This window comes from Thamnophis sirtalis, unplaced genomic scaffold (genome assembly GCF_051295495.1).
Source record: "Thamnophis sirtalis isolate CommonGarterSnake01/CBP01778 unplaced genomic scaffold, rThaSir2_p1.2 scaffold_1, whole genome shotgun sequence".
Classification (NCBI taxonomy): domain Eukaryota; kingdom Metazoa; phylum Chordata; class Lepidosauria; order Squamata; family Natricidae; genus Thamnophis; species Thamnophis sirtalis.
Window position 1 is genome coordinate 4,416,592 of NW_028261381.1, and position 17,539 is coordinate 4,434,130.

Consider the following 17,539-nt stretch of genomic DNA (forward strand, 5'->3'; position numbering starts at 1 on the left):
ACCTGTCTAATGTGTAGCCTTCTTTGCCCCAGCTTTATTTTGCCTGAGTTTTCAGAGGATTAGCCACGATAGTTTCTTACTGGATTTTGAAGACAAACCCATTTATTATTGCAGAAAGATCTTTGGCTCACGGTGCATTTAATCAGAAAGACAGAGGGCAGTGCTAGGAAAGGCAAGTACTCTGGGTTTACAGAATATTTATTTTTCAAGGTCATATTCTAGGCACCTGACTTAAGGGTTCTGTGCTCCAGGAAAGTACCGGTATATCCAAAAATAATCTTAAAAGTGCCGCACGTCTCTTTTCGTTGGAGTGATTTCTACCAGTTTGCCGTTGTGTAAAATGGAAATCACTCACTCTTTTCCAATTACTTACCATTTCAATGTTTGATCTTCAGTCCCCCCCCTCCCTTCAGTATCTTCAATTGAAACCAGGCCACCATTTTTTTTTGTCCAAATGTCATTTTTTTTGGTCCAAATGTCATTTTTTTTTGTCCAAATGTCATATCAGCAGCCATGAACTTGGTTATCTAAAAACAAGAGCCATTGGACTTCTGATCCCAGCACGGCTTGGGATGTTAAATTCTGAAGAGTTCCTCTATTTGCATTCGTTTTCCTGGGCTGTTTTTATCTCCACTATAATCAGTCAAATTGTTTAGGGTAATGCCTAAGATGTCTATAGACACCCCCCCCCTATATATATTTTCCTATATATATAGGAAAAAACCATTTGCATTCCCCTTTACCCGAGAGACCGCCTCCTGCCAATTACCTCCCTAAGACCGATTAGATCGCACAGGTTAGGTCTCCTACGGATTCCATCTGCCAGCCAATGTCGGCTGGCGATTCCTCGGGGGAGAGCCTTCTCTGTTGCAGCTCCGGCCCTCTGGAACGATCTCCCTGTTGAGATCCGGACCCTTACTACCCTTCCAGCCTTCTGCAAAGTGACTAAGACTTGGCTGTTCCGGCAGGCGTGGGGTTGTTGAGTTGTCCAGCCCCACTTCAGGTTTGTGACTGTTGTGTAATTTTAAATTGTTCTTTTATTTTATTTTTATATCCCCCTCCCCCCCTTTTATTGTAAGCCGCCCTGAGTCTCTTTTGAGAGTGGGCAACATACAAAATTTAATAAAATAAAATAAATAAATAAATAAATTTTACTACTTTACCCAGCTGAGGAACAATACTAAAGATGAAAACTAATCACTCTGATCAATTGAATACAATTTGAAGAATGTGAAAGATTTTAAAAGAAGACTTTGGCACATTGTTATGAATTATTTAGACGCATTCCCGGGGTTCAGTCAACACATTCGAGATGACTTTTCAGTTATGCATTTGCCAATGGAAGACATAACACAGTTTATATAAATAAAGCATCCCCGGATTGCTACTTGTGCGGTTGGTTCTGAAGTGCGATGTTTGCAACACAGCGGCTCTTAGAAATAACATCAAGTTTCAGAATAGTTGGGCTTTAAATAATCCTTTGTTAATTCTTGGTTAAAGCTGCAAATATTTCCCAGCCATAATGAATTTAACCCTTTAGGGATTGTTGATAGAATATGTGATGGGTTAGCAGAAAGAGAGAGTTTTTCTCTTGGGATGAATCCCTTTCCTGAGTTGACAAATTTCTTGTCTTTACTAATGCTACTTGAAGCATCACCTGATTTTATATAATTAGGCTAAATGGTTTTTCCTTTAAAAAAATATCCCAATACTTTTAATGAACTCACAACACTACATGAATGTGAGTTATTGCTCCGAAATAACGGTACACAATCTGAGGTTCCAGAAGAGTGTGTGGGCCCTCAAATCTTGAATGTTCCTCCCCTCTAAAGATTGCTGCCAAGTTTTTAAAGTAACAGAAGGTGTTATAAATAGAAATGGAGTAAACATATTAAATGTAATTAATTCATGTGAAGCCGAATTACATTTAAATTGAATTTATTTATTTATTGGCTTCCATTGGATAGAATGTGGATTCTTGGTATGATTATATTTATATTGCATTTTAAGATATGCACCAGAGCTAATGATCCTGAAATCAAATGTTTGGATAGAACTCCTGAAGAGTAGTCATCTTTCATCAAAGTAAAATGTGACTGACTGTTCTATGATCCTTCTATAAAGAAATATCTGAAACGTGCTACTTCCTCCAAGAAATAGAGCCACGTTTACTAAAAGTATTCTGCGTTCTCTTGAAATTCCTTTGTTTTTTTTTTCTTGGTTGAATTGAATTGAATTTATTGCATTTATATGCCGCCCTTTTCCCCGGAGGGGATTCAGGGCGGCTCACAATCCAAGTCAGGGAAGGGGGTACAGATAAGGGATAAAAAAGACGAACAGAACAATACACAATTTAAAAGCACACAACAACCATACCGTTCGAGGGGGGGGGGCAAAAACTCTTTAGCCCCAGGCCTGTCGGAACAGCCAGGTTTTAAGGGCTTTGCGGAAGGCCTGGAGGGTGGTGAGGGTCCGAATCTCCATGGGGAGCTCGTTCCAAAGGGCCGGAGCAGCCACAAAGAAGGCCCTCCTCCGGGTAGTCGCCAGTCGGCATTGGCCGGCGGATGGAATTCGGAGGAGGCCTAATCTGTGGGATCTGATCGGTCTATTGGAGGTAATTGGTTTTGATATGGTATCACAGATTAACTTTATCTTTCATTTCAGTAGCAAAAAAATCCCACCATAATGTCCTTTTCTTCAAAGTGTGAATTTTATTCCACTATTCTGAGAGACTCTGTGCACAGTGCACTAAATAATTTCTTAAAATTGAGCCAGCACCACATGTCTCAATATTAATCTATTCAGATCTGTGCACATTTTCAAGTGGCCAAATGCCCAATATTATAGTGAGGCTTTATTATTATTTTTTTTTTAAAAAAAACCTTCTGATGGGCAAGCTGGCCTGATACCCAGCCTAATTAGCAAAGATGTTTCAAGTGTGCTTTTGGAAAGGCAGTTCCATGCCTTATTTTGTAAACGCAATCCCGGGGAGACAATTTGAAATCATGTGTCTCATCTCCTGGGCCTCTTCTCCAGGGAAATCTAGTATAATCATAATCAGCAACTAAACACTCTAGCAAATCCCAAATGAATCTTATGAATTGGCTCAGTTGATCAAGATGACTGCATTCCTAACAAGCAATGACAGGAAAAAAAAACCACTACACAGGAATCTTTCATTAAAGCCTCAATCCTCTACATAAATGGTGTGTGACCTTATTTTAAGATTATGCAGCACAAGATCCTATAAATAATGGCCAGGGCTCAATCTGAAATGCCTCCTCCTTGTTTCCTTTCCAGATGGTGTGATGGTGAACAATCACCATCACACCAACAGCAATAGACCCTTTATACGATCACAGTCACGCTCTTTCAGAAATTAATCTCAGTTCAGCGATCCAATATTGAAGATTAGGATCCAATCTCAATTTCAAATGAAGCCAGGCAGTTAAAAGAGTGAAGATCCAATCTCATGTCAATTTGGATTTCCTCATCCTGAGGAAGTTAGAAGAGTAATAGCAATTCATGGCAGACATTCATAATGTCTAGCTATTATCAATATTCACTGTGCTTAGGTTGCATAAGAAAGGAACTTGATAAAATCGAATCCTGTGTTTTGGGCATAGAGCTAAAGCCCATTTTACAATTGGGAGAAGTGGTATTAAACAGTATTACAGATCAACCTCTGTGAACAAGATATGCATATACAGATCTTCAGTCTGTTCTTTTTCTTCTTATAAGATACACTGCTCACATGAACAGTGCTTAAAAATGAGACCTGTTTTAAAATGGTAATGATTGTGGGTAATGGAAGTTCATATGGCATATTGGTTTTAATCTATTTATAGCAATAGCAATAGCAGTTAGACTTATATACCGCTTCATAGGGCTTTCAGCCCTCTCTAAGCGGTTTACAGAGTCAGCATATCGCCCCCAACAACAATCCGGGTCCTCATTTTACCCACCTCGGAAGGATGGAAGGCTGAGTCAACTCTGAGCCGGTGAGATTTGAACAGCCGAACTGCAGAACTAGCAGTCAGCTGAAGTAGCCTGCAGTGCTGCATTTAGCAATAGCAATAGCAATAGCAGTTAGACTCATATACCGCTTCATAGGGCTTTCAGCCCCCTCTAAGCGGTTTACAGAGTCAGCATATTGCCCCCAACAACAATCCGGGTCCTCATTTTACCCACCTCGGAAGGATGGAAGGCTGAGTGAACCCTGAGCCGGTGAGATTTGAACAGCCGAACTGCAGAACTGCAGTCAGCTGAAGTAGCCTGCAGTGCTGCATTTAACCACTGCGCCACCTCGGCTCTATTTAAATCTGAAGTCTCCAAACTACAGTGTCTGAACTCTTCCTATAGAGGTAAGAGATCTGTACTGATCCAAAAATGGACAGAGGGCCATAGCAAGTTTTTTCCACCTAAATTACTAATAATCTTATGAGGTTCCTGTCTTGCTTTTCCATAAGGTCAGAGTCCATAATAACTTCAGACATGGTTACCGTAATGCAGGAAATTTAAGGAGCTACAATTTCTCCTGATTCGTCTTTAAAAAATTGTGATATTATTTTACTTTCTGCCACTTCAGGGTGAGGGGACAATAGGTAGACACATTTATTATATACATACGCATTAGAAAATTAGAAGCATAAGATTCAAAGGTGAGATAAAGAAGAAAACCGATCTATGTATAAAAATATCATTTTATTACATTCCACACAATACATTGTCAAGAATCTCAAAATTCCACAAGATATTTTCACACACAGGCAACTGAGTGATGCTGACAGTGTCACAGCTGTAAGGGGAGGAGTGAAAGGTGATGGTAAGTATTTGGGGTGGGCAGGTGAATCTTTGGTGAAATTTTAAAATGGGGTATCTCAATCAGGTTAAATACATCCAGACTGGGCATATTATTATTTTTTTATTCAGGGGGAAATAGATTATCCTCGTGGACATATTGCACTTGATTGCTGAGGGTGGATTGGGGCGAAATCAAGAAAACCATTGGGAGGAAATAGACCATTAATTCTGCATTGGAGACCACAACTACAGAAAGTCAAAGATACTTGCTAACATATGACTTCCATTCTGGAAGATGTTTTCCTGGGCCCTACAAAACCAAAGGGCTAAAAGGCAAAAAAAAAAGCAAGCACACCTTAAGAAGAGATACCGAATATTTTCTGAAATATGACCTTTCGTTATTCCATGGCCCTCCTTGAAGAATGTCCACCCCTCCCCATTTTGAGATATCTGATGCGTGATCACCTTTTGCTCTCACATGTCCCTCCTAATCTAGTTAAAGCTTATCATTACACACCCTCCTTTAGTTTTCACTCTGCACTTCGAAGAACAATTTCTGCATTAAACAGCACTGTGTGGCATTAGCCCAGCCTAAGCAAGCATCTCGGCCGAATGCGTTTGCTACATGCATCAGAGCATGCTACCTGAATAACAGGGCGGGAGGATATGACAAACATCTCTAGATAAAGGGCGCCTCTCACAGAGGATCCCCAGCTGCTTTTGTGACCGTTGCTAATCCCACGTAAATGTGGTGGGTCCGTTTGTTTGGAATCTCTCCTGCACAATTCGATCAATGGGAGTTGTTCAAGGCAGCCCCCATTTTATGGCACAAATCCCATTGATTTCTTGAGGGCTTGTACAAGAGGTATACCCCCTCTGAGGGACGCTCCCACCGCCTTAAACCCCGAGCACAATAACATTTCTGCTATATATTTCTGCTACCATGAAGGCAAAAGGATGAATGGCAGTTTGAAGAAAGATGCAGCAACAATTAGTCATGACTGGATGTTTTTTTCAAAAAAGCAAATTACCATTGGAAATAGGATTCCATTGGAGATGTATTTTTGCTTGAAAATATATCTGATGGAACAATTCCAACCACCTTTGTGTATTGTAACATGTTAAGTCTATATAAGGCATCTCCATTGCATTATTTCAGAGCAAATCAATAAAGAGAGGCTTACTGAGAATTCCTTTATGCCTTTTTCATTAAAAGATGCAAAGATATCTGGATTTCAGTACGCCCTTATTTCGGGAGCTGTAGTTGACAGATGTTACTACCAATATTTCAAGAAGCAACATGACAACAAATACAAACTCTATCAGTCAGTCATTAATGAGAATTTGGAGAAAGAAAACAGTTGTCTTTTGCAAACGATTTGGAAATTTCAAGGGGGGAAATCCTTACTCTTACCCCTCCCCGCCAAAATCCCAAATGAAGTATCTCTGGAAGTGAGGGTCACTAATTAAACTAAATAAACCTCCATTTTATGGAGCTTCCAAATCCTCGGATGTACTGATATCCATGCATTACTCTAAGACTGGGTTTAACAGATAAACTGAACATTCATTATGAGCTTCTCTTTTATAAGGCAACTTTAAAAAAATTGTTTTGTTGGATTAATTCCACTACCAAAACAATGGCTATGTTTTCTTGATGTCTGGGAACGCAACACTGTACAGTCTTGAGTTTTGACCATCACCAAGCCTCTCTGGGTTCCTCCCTTCCCCCGTAGTGATTTTTCCTTTTTTTTTTTTTTTTAGCTTGCCACATTTAATTTGTGTTGGGTAAGGTGACCAGATTTTAACATTGGTAAAGAGGGACACCATTGACCGGGGTGTGTGTGGAGGTTCTTGATTAATTTTTTTTAAAAAAATCGGGACTTTTTAAAAACGCCACGGGACGCGGGACAAATTGTTCAAAAGCGGGACTGTCCCGCCAAAAGCGGGATGTCTGGTCACCTTAGTGTTGGGCCAAGCCTTTCTTTTTTTTAAACCAGCCTGAGCTAGCTGACATTCTTAAAGGATCTCACTCATAAACCCAGCCAGAGTTAGATAAGGCAACAAAAAAACATTGCTCACTTTGCCAAGGAAACAAACCAGCGTCTTCGGCTTCAAAAAGGTATTCCAGGAGGCAAGTCAGAATGGCACACGCAAGTCCTAAATAATCTTCCCAGGGAGCCATCCAGCCAATATCACACACATGCACACTTACATACATAGAGATATAGAATTATACAAGCGCACACACCTATTCTCTTGCATACCCCTCATGACTTGCTCTTGAGTTTCCTTGCAAGGTGTCTTACTGGATAAAACCCAAAACCAAGTCTTTGAAAATAAAAATGAAGGAGCATTTGCTTCCAAAGAGACAGGGGAACCGAGTCTTTTCCAAGATGCAGCATTATAGTTTAAGAGTTTGTCAAAGAACAAGGGATTGGGGGGGGGGGCGGAGAGATATCTTGAGTTCACATATATGCTGGGCAAGGAGGAAAAAAGTGCAAAATTGAGGCAACATATCTGAAGTTCTGGTTTTGTTTTGTTTAGAACGACTGAGTTCCTGTTCCATTTCTCAGCAATGCGAGCTGCGATCTTGCTCTAGTTTTATTGTTAAAGTCGGCTCCACAGCCAGAGGGGCCCCGTTGGCATAGTGGGAGGTTTTGTAGGTGATGGAGTGATCACTCTTCTTGGCCGCATAGCGGAACCGGTGGTAGTGGAGCACAAGGGCCAGCGCGACGGAGACCAGCACCAGAACAGCACCTCCGGCGGCCATAACGTAATACCAGTAGGCTGGGATGGGCTGCACTGACACCGTGTCCACTGTGGGCTCGCTCCCTGGCAGAAGGGTGCCCCCTGGGGGAGAGACAGAAGAATGTTGCTAGGTGGGAGGCATGCAGGTGGATTAAAAAACAACAAGCACACATATACACTCACATACACATGCTCTTGAGAAATTCTGTGCAATTTAAAGAAGGTCTTCCATGACCAAGCTATGTAGGATTTTGACAAGCAGGCAAATTAAAGCATTTCATTAATAGGGGGAGAGGGGAATGATGCAAATTTTGTTAATAGCCGTTATACTTGATAGGAACAGACCCCCTCCCGCCCCCCACTCCAATCAATCCCGTCTCGCAGCAATATGGTATTTGTTTGTCAAGCAATGACAAAACATATCACTGTTTTAAACAAGTGACAAGAGTTTAATTGCGAAGTATGAAGAAGGTTGTGACAGGATTAGAGAAAAGATACTAGAGAAGAGAAGCATGCTTCATTCCTTTGGGAAAAAGGAAAGGAAAAAAGGAGCTGTGCTTTCACAGGCCATCGTGCTCCAAGTTTTCCCCGAGCCAGCTCCAGCTTTGGAGTTGAGCAGAATACAGAAAATCCTACATTGATTTTTATGATCTCTAGTACGACTTTCCAAATTCATAGCTATTTCAGAGTGGACGTATGGCACAATTTGAGGAATATCTACTCAAAAATAAATTCTACATGTACATTTCAACAGGGCTTCCTCCATAATAAGTGTGTAAGCTACTGTATTATCTATATAATATTAGTTTTCCACTGATAATTGCTACAAACTCTATATTTAGCCTGTATTCTTGCTTCAGAATCTTTGACTTTCCCAAGTCTCACTTTTTTTTCTGGAATGTCTGAACAACAACAAAGAGCCGAGGTGGCGCAGTGGTTAAATGCAACACTGCAGGCTACTGCTAGATCAGCAGTTCAGCGGTTCAAATCTCACCGGCTCAGGGTTGACTCAGCCTTCCATCCTTCCGAGGTGGGTAAAATGAGGACCCGGATTGTTGGGGGCAATATGCTGACTCTCTGTAAACCGCTTAGAGAGGGCTGAAAGCCCTATGAAGCGGTATATAAGTCTACTGCTAACTCTCCTTAGTCTGAACTAAAGATATATTCTAAAATTGCCTATCAAATTAATTAGTGTGACCCGACATTAGAATAGAATAGAATAGAATTTTATTATTTGTATGCCACCCTTCTCTGGGAGAACTCAGGGCGGCGAACAATTCAAGGGGGAAAAAGGGGAACATAAAAAACAAAATACAAATAATAAAAGTAAACAACAGTCGCACAACCATACATGTCGAGAGGGGAGGGAACTCATCACCCCCAGGCCTGCCGGCAAAGCCAGGTTTTGACGGCTTTTCGGAGGGCCTGGAGAGAGGTGAGGGTCCGAATCCCTGTGGGGAGTTCATTCCAGAGGGCCGGAGCTGCCACAGAGAAGGCCCTCCCCCGGGTAGTAGCCAGGTGGCATTGGCTGGTAGACGGAACCCGGAGGAGGCCGACCCTGTGAGATCTAATGGGTCTGTGGGAGGTAATTGGCAGCAGGCGGTCTCTCAAGTACCCAGATCCAATACCATGAAGATTAATTGATTCCCTCATCTACCCCCCAACTCTTCTCTATCATTGCCTAGATTCCCATGCCTGGATACTGCAATCTACACTGTTACTGGGTAACTCATACACCGTCTCCACTGAACATCAGTTCTGTTCTATGGACTAGAAATGCTACAAATTGTGTTACAGTTGAGTTTTCTCCTTCTGGTTTTTAAAATCTCTTTTGTCTTTTACAAGATCAGAAACTGCTTCCAGTAATGGTTAACTTGGGGAGGGGGATAGTATCTGTTCCACATGTCTTAAATATATGGTCAAAGGTGAATTACTGCTCAAATAAAGGGGGATCTGCTTCCTAAAAGAAAGGTGTAACATATATTGCTTTCATTTACTATATATTATTAATCAAGTAATCAATTAAAGTAAAACAAATGGCTATATAAATCAATTATATATATATAGCTGATAAAGGAGGAGAACCTTGTGGCTTACTGGTTAACACAACTGCCTAATATGTAATACAGCACAGGTTCAAATCCCAGTAAGGGTATGGCTAGCTGATGAGAGCTAAATAGCTTGAAATAGATCTATACTAGTCTCCCTTTATTTATTTATTTATCAGCACAAATGCAACACACACACACACACACACACACACACACACACACACACACACACACACAAATGCTTATGTTATGGTAGATAAAATTTATCTGTGCTAAGTGAAACCTAGCACTTATTAGGAAAAAAAATTCTTCTTCATCTCTTGCAGACATAATGGTAACATAATAGTATGGATCTAGCCAGAAATTCTCACCATTCTCACTCATCATTAATTAATTTCACTTCCAGTTGATCCATTCAATTTAAGTTGACTAGAGATACGAATTAAACCAGTCAAAACTTATTTATGCCCGTATATCTAGATGTATTGTTCAAAAAGCTCATGGAATCAGGATTCTTTGGTATGAATCAAATACACATATTAAAAAAAACCCACTTCACTAGAATCATTGACCAAAGTGCTGAACAGCACAATGGAACTTAAGTCTAAATAAACCAATGTAAATGCTATTTCAGAAATATCAGCTATGTTTTAGCTGATATTTTCCCACCGTCTCAAATGGTGACAATAATTCTCCTCAGCCAGACATTGGACACCCAAGCATCATCGTTGACAGCTCTTCCTCTGCACTCAGCATCCCCCCCTCCCAGTTCATTTTATCTTTTGTATTAAATAATAGTTAAAACAAACAAACAAAAAAGAAAGGAGGGACATTTTCCCTTCCTCAAAATGTTTAGCTGCCAACTTTTAAAGCAGCCTCATTAAAGGCTCTGGATACTCAGTCCTAATTTTAATACAAGATACTTGTTGATAAGATTGTTCTGTGCTTAAGTTTTTTCCAATGTGCAACTATACCGGAATGGGATTTAAAACAACATTCAGAAGACAGGCTTTTCCAGAAACATAAAATGACAGACATTTGTAATAGAAATGTATAAAGAGAGAGGGGGAGAGGGATGGAGGGAGAGAGAGATCAGCATAATCGGCAGCAAATGACCTTCCATCTCTGCTGAAAAGTTATTTATTGGAAGAGGTAATGAAAGGAGACCTTTCTGCTTACCCTCCATCCTGACACAGAATGGAATCAATCGGTGGGAGAATATGCAACAAAGCTTCCACTGAACCAGAGGTGGGTTCCTACCAGTTCGCACCTATTCAGTAGAACCGGTTCGTCAAATCTACCAAACCGGTTAGAAAAGGTTCCACCAGTGGACCCGGAAAACAGGCCACACCTAGAGAAGAGGTTCCAAAAATTTTTGAAACCCACCACTGGTCCTTGGATATGATTATTCTACACTATCATGCTCCTATTTATAAACCTCAGTGCCTCTGTGAAAGGTAAGGATGACTACTGCGTTTGTGGTGCAATCAGAACATTGCGTGTGTTGAAGTTGTTTTAACGCAAACCAAAGATGCCTTTCAAAAAACAAGTTGACATCATATTCTTATGCATGCCAGTGCTGTGTGTGAGGTACTTTAAGGTGGTTCTGACAAGTGTCGTCGGCATCTTCATATCTGGTCACATGGGCAGCAAGCCACTCCCATCCAGTCACATGGGCAGCAAGCCACTCCCACAAAGGAGGCCACACCCACAGAGTAGGTTCAAACAATTTTTGAAACCCACCACTGCACTGAACCTATTCCAGACATTGCTAGAGAGCCCTGAATGTCAAGACCCTCCAGAGAGGGAATCAGTTTGCATGATCCTTTTGCCCAGCCCACCAAAAAAAAAGGTGGCTTAAGGGAGCTAGGAGACTGTTCCTTTCTGTTTCCTTTCTTCATCAACTCACATTGGGATTAGGAAATGGAAGGCTTGATGGTCTCCAAATAATTCTGTGAAGAAGTTTGAAGAAGTTTGTCTCAGGTAAATCGACACTAGAGGAATGATTGGCTTTCCTTAGCTCTCTCTCTGCCCATTCCACTATATTATCAATATATATATATATATAATTTTATCCCACCTTTTTGTGAGATGTAAATTTGTGGGAGGAGGATCAAAAACTTAGAATTAGTAGGGAACACTGGTTGTCTTCAGTGATCCTATCTTCAGGGCAAGGCCCTGATATATCATAATTCTGGATTAATGTCTACTATGGAATGCCTGCAGGCTCAATCAACATTCCAATCATTCCATTATAAACGCTGACTAAATCTCCAAAGTTCTAAGAAGGTGGGATACCTCTCTGATCTATGAACTAGATTTATGTATTGGACCTGGGTACTTGAGAGACCGCCTCCCAAAGACCCATTAGATCGCACAGAGTCGGCCTTCTCTGGGTTCCATCCACCAGCCAATGCCATCTGGCTACGACCTGGGGGAGGGTCTTCTCTGTTGCAGCTCCGGCCCTTTGGAACGAACTCCCCGCGGAGATTCGGACCCTCACCTCTCTCCCGGATTTCCGAAAAGCCGTTAAAACCTGGCTGTGTCGGCAGGCCTGGGGTTGATGAACTCCCTTCCCCTCTCGACAGGTGTGGTTGTTGGTCATTTTAAATGTCTGTTTTGTATTTGTATGCTCCCCTTCCCGTTTGAGTTGTTCGCCGCCCTGAGTCCCTTTAGGGAATAGGGCGGCATATAAATAAAATAAAACTTAAACTTAAACTTATAAACATATTTTGGAAATGTAGACCCCTCCCCTTATTTAATAGGAACATTGCTTTTTGCTTCCTTCATGAACCTATCTGACTCTTATCACTATGAATAACAAGCAGAAAGAGAAGACTCTGCAAAGGACTCCAGAAGTTTCAGCCAAAGGACATATGGAAGTTTGTGGGTGGTCTGGTGACAAGGGTTTAGGATAGATGCAAGCAGTCAATCAGCCATCCAACAGAGCAAATAAGCTTGGGGTAAAGTCTCTTCGGGGTGACAATATACTCTAATAAAGTCCTTGCTGAACCCTTAAATCCTTCCTTTCCCCCAGCCTGGGAGAATTGAAGCTACTTCTGATCTCTACTGAACTTCTCTCTTTCATAAACAATATACCGCCAAAGCTTGTTAATTTTTCTAATGAGAATTATGATTGGCTTCAAATATCAGGATGAAAAGTTTAGAGAGAACTCTGCTAAAACAAACCTGAGCAATAAATTTGCCCGCCTCTTTTGGAAGGATGAACAAGGGGACACTTATTTTGCTGCATGCTGAACAATGTAACGTCTCTCCATTCAAGTCTCCTTGATTTGCCACCCAGGTAGCACAAGAACAAAAACACAAATGAACAATTTCATCCCCAGTTACTTGTAACCAGTTAATTGGTACTTGATTGCTAACTTTAAGTTTAGATGCAGCGAATTTCTGCCACCCCTCCTAAAATCAGGGATTCATATCCATTCAAAGCCTGCCTTTCTTTCTCAAACCTAAGCAAGGCTCTGTTCTCCTGAACAGCCCATGTATTCTACTCTGTTCTACTGGAACATCCTTGCTATTTCCTCTGCTTTCATCTTAGACATGCCAAAAACTGAGGAAAGAGAAGTGTGGCATCCATATTCAGTGGACTGGGTGCAGGGCTGGGTGCGTCTTCTAAAAGAAAGGGCATTAAAAGGTTTCGTGAAAACAGAACAACAGAATTAGAAGGGATTTTGGAAGCCTTCTAATCCAACCCTGTGATCAAGCAGGAGACCCCATACCATTTTAGACAAATGGTTGTCCAATCTCTCTTTAAAACATACAGTGATGGAGGACCCACAACTTCTGGAAGCAAGTCGTTCCATTTATTAATTGTTCTAACTGTCAGAAAATTTCTCCACAATCTTCTTAGATTGAACCAAGCCCCCAGCCATCTTCTGTAACATGCAGAAGGATTAATATAATTTATGAGCACCTGAAGCCACTGTTTTTTCTCCCAATCACTTGTTCTTTAGTAGAATTAATTTGAAACAATAGGTTTGATATTGATATCCAGGGGTGGGTTTCAACCGGTCCGCGGCGGTCTGCGCGGACCGGTTGGTCGGTGAACCCGGAAGTAAGTAACTTCCGGGAACGCCGAAGGGCCCACCCCCTGCCTGCGCTCCTTACCCATCCTCCCGCGCTTCTTACCAAGGTGGCGCAGTGGTTAAATGCAGCACTGCAGGCTACTTCAGCTGACTGCAGTTCTGCAGTTCAGCTGTTCAAATCTCACCAGCTCAGGGTTGACTCAGCCTTCCATCCTTCTGAGGTGGGTAAAATGAGGACCCGGATTGATGTTGGGGGTGATATGCTGACTCTGTCAACCGCTTAGAGAGGGCTGAAAGCCCTATGAAGCGGTATATAAGTCTAACTGCTATGGCTATTGCTATTACCGGTCTTTGAAGGCTACTGCGCTTCCACACAGGCACATGGCACATACAGCGCCTGCGCGATTCTCTGTGAGCAGCTGGAGCATCATGCAAGTGCTAAAATGCATGTGTGAACTGCGCGCATGCACGAGGATGCCGCCGGCCCCGTTCCAACCATATGGGTTGGAACGGGATAAGCAACCCACCACTGGTACTATCCTACTGCTATGTTCAACTAAACGTTGTAGTATGTTATGGAATATCATATTCATTCTATCAAGAAGGTTTTCCTTTAATTCTGCTACTTACAACAACTATGATATAGGAATAAACAATGGATTATGGTTGAAAATGGCTGATCCCTATTGTAACATGAAGAATAGGTTAAGAAGACCTTGTCACAAGGATGTGAAATAGCAAGATTAGCATATAGAACAGGTGAAGCTTTGGGAATTACTACTAGTTGCATTTCTCAGCACTTGGTGTGATAAAACATTGTTCTTCATCAGCAGAAAACAGTCCTTTGTGTGTTGTCCTTTAAGATATGAACATTCTTCCTCAAACTAAAAGGAAAGTGGGACTATAGCAGCAAGAGGCAGGACGGAATAGGGGAAAAAGAAAAGAAAATCTATAGTGCTAAATAGAAAGCATCCACGTAAGTAGCTCAAGGTGTTGGCAGGTATCCTCTGGCATATAATTCTTTACATATTCTATTTTCAAGATGGGCACTTTATATTTTTCTATTTAAAGCATGTACCTAAATATGCCCAAAACAGATGCGACGAGCAGGTATTTGAAAACACAACGCCTCTTCTTGCGCACATGTAAGAGCAAGCACAGATTTGTTGTTAAGCAACGTATAAACTGAAAATGCCAGGTTGCTACTCGGAGACGGCCCACATATTGTCACTAGTGTGAGAAATGAGAAAACTGAGAGTTTTTCCCATTGGTTCTCCCTGTGCTCATCTTAGCAGCACATTGGGTAGGAAATGAAAGGTTGGGAGAAGTTAACTCTTTGCTGGTTTGTGTGTGCATGAAACAACGTGGCTTCCTTTTGCCCAGGGAAATTTAAAGACATTAAAGGAAATCTCGGCCAGTTTCTCAAAAGATTTGCAAGTCCTTTCTAAAAGAGAAACAATCCGCACGGAAGAGAAACAATCTGTAAAAGTCTTCCCATCTTCTTCCATATGACCACATCCAAATGGTGATGCTAAGAAGAGAACATTCTGCTTTTTGGATTAAGGTGCTTCCTGATAGGAAACAAGGGTTTAATTTTAAAAGGCCAATAAATGCTGCACATATGTAAGCTTTTGTAGTTACCTCTCGCCAATCAACAAATGTGAAACGATCACTTCATCCATCATCCATTTTGCCTCGCAGCATCTACACAACATCTTTGCAACATTAGCGCAACAGTCCCAATTGCTATGCACAAAACGGCAAAGTTTGAGATTAAACTATCCCGCTACTTTCAATTGGGAAGATAAGCCAACGATCATGCCAAGATAGCGTTAAGAAAACCCTTCTTCTTTAACTTAAGACCTAAATAAAAAAGTTTTGAAGGTCAATATACCTTTCATCCTTGGCTCTAGCAGAGTTTCTACCAGGCTCTCAATCTTAACGCACAAGGACTTTGCAAACTATTTTTTCAGAACCAAGCCAGCTTCTCCAAGCTACTCAAAATACATTTCTTCTGGAAGTCACAGCCAACAACGTCGGGCAAATATGTTGCCAATAACCTGAAATTGCTCAAGGAAGGACTATCTATCCATTAATCAATGCAAAAAAATATATATGATTTAATCTGCGCTGAAAGCTTTTGGAAACCAATCCTCTTCCTTTTGGCCACACTGGAGTTTTGCATTTGACAGGGGAAAAGGCGAAAAAGCCCCGTGAAACAAAAACGAAATGAAAATTTTTCCCAGATTAAAATCCCCCCTCTCTCCCTTTCCTGACAGATACACAACAGTGGACATCTCCACTGATTCAGAATCAAGTTTAATGAGCAGGACAATTTCTCTGCATTCCTCTCCCCTTTCGCTTCCTTCTACAAGGTTTATCAATCTAAGCCGTCCCATTTTCTATTCTTCAGGCCGGCATTAAGCTATTAAATGCACCATTTCACCCTTCTTCTCTCAGACTAAATGTCAACCTTCAAACTCAGGGTGACAGTTGTTTCTCTGCTGCTGTTCCCTCCTCCCTGACACCTGCTATGGTCCCTTCCTTGGCACTTGTTGGCTAAAAACATAACGCTAAATATTCATCACTGCCACCTCATTGCACTTCTAATTCACTCTGATTCGGAGGTTAAGCCTCTCTGTGGTGGCCATTTATTCCCCCCCCCTCTTATATCTTAAAGCTTCACTGCTCCTTGACTGGTGTTACAGGCAGAGAGGAGTTCATTTGCATCTTTATGATCTCTATTATTAGACGGTCTGATTCCTAATACAGCTAGATATAACTCCTGTACTACCCCTGCAATGCAGATTTATCATTCTTACAATTCAGGTCTGGGCAACTCTACAATGACCATCTTTAACTTTATCCACGTTTACCAGTGGGTAGTGTAGGATTGGTTCCACCACAAAACCGCGGTAGACAAAAGCGCGCTCGACGAAAGTGCGTACGTGACGTCATCACAGCACGACGAAAACATCGCGCTGTGAGCGGTAAATTTAAAATTAAAGCGAAAACCTTACCCTAACCCCCCAAACCTAACCCTAAACCTAACCCTAACCCTAAACCTAACCCTTAACCTAACCCTAAACCTAACCCTAAACCTAAACCTAACCCTTAACCTAACCCTAAACCTAACTCTAAACTTAATCCTAACCCTTAACCTAACCCTAAACCTAACCCTAACCCTAAACCTAACCCTTAACCTAACCCTAAACCTAACCCTAACCCTAACCCTAACCCTTAACCTAACCCTAAACCTAACCCTAACCCTAAACCTAACCCTAAACCTAACCCTTAACCTAACCCTAAACCTAACCCTAACCCTAAACCTAACCCTTAACCTAACCCTAAACCTAACCCTAAACCTAACCCTTAACCTAACCCTAACCCTAACCCTAACCCTAACCCTAAACCTAACCCTTAACCTAACCCTAAACCTAACGCTAACCCTTAACCTAACGCTAAACCTAACCCTAACGCTTAACGTAACCCTAAACCTAACCCTAACCCTAAACCTAACCCTTACCTTTATGTGAATCGGCTTGCTTTAATTTTATTTTAATTTCAATTTAATTTATTTTTAATTTTTTTCGTCGCGCTGCTGATGACGTCAGGTACGCGCTTTTGTCTACTGCGGTTTTGACGGGTCACGGTACGATTTACTATATCCAGGCTGCAAAAATCTATACGGCTGCTGGTTGGGAGCCAAGAGATACAATTTCTTTTAAAGGACTTCTGCTGTCCTTTCATGGTTATCTGGATTTCTGAAACCCCAATAGGGTAGCCCTGCGTGAGGCTGCAGCACATGAAGAAGGCTTTGGGGGTTGTTTTTGTGCTTTTTATCCCTTTAATTTTTTTTTAAGGTGTGAAAAATCTACTCAAAAATTT

At 41.4% G+C, this 17,539-nt stretch overlaps 1 protein-coding gene across 1 annotated transcript in view; it reads right to left on the reverse strand.

Annotated features, from left to right (window-relative positions):
- Positions 1 to 4,687: 4,687 nt before the first annotated feature.
- NRP2 (neuropilin 2) overlaps positions 4,688 to 17,539 on the reverse strand; it is a 226,014-nt gene continuing 213,162 nt past the window's right edge. Inside the window, 1 exon segment of the mRNA XM_087706899.1 lies at positions 4,688 to 7,656. Coding sequence (XP_087563025.1) covers positions 7,376 to 7,656 — 281 coding nt within the window. The 3' untranslated portion in view covers positions 4,688 to 7,375.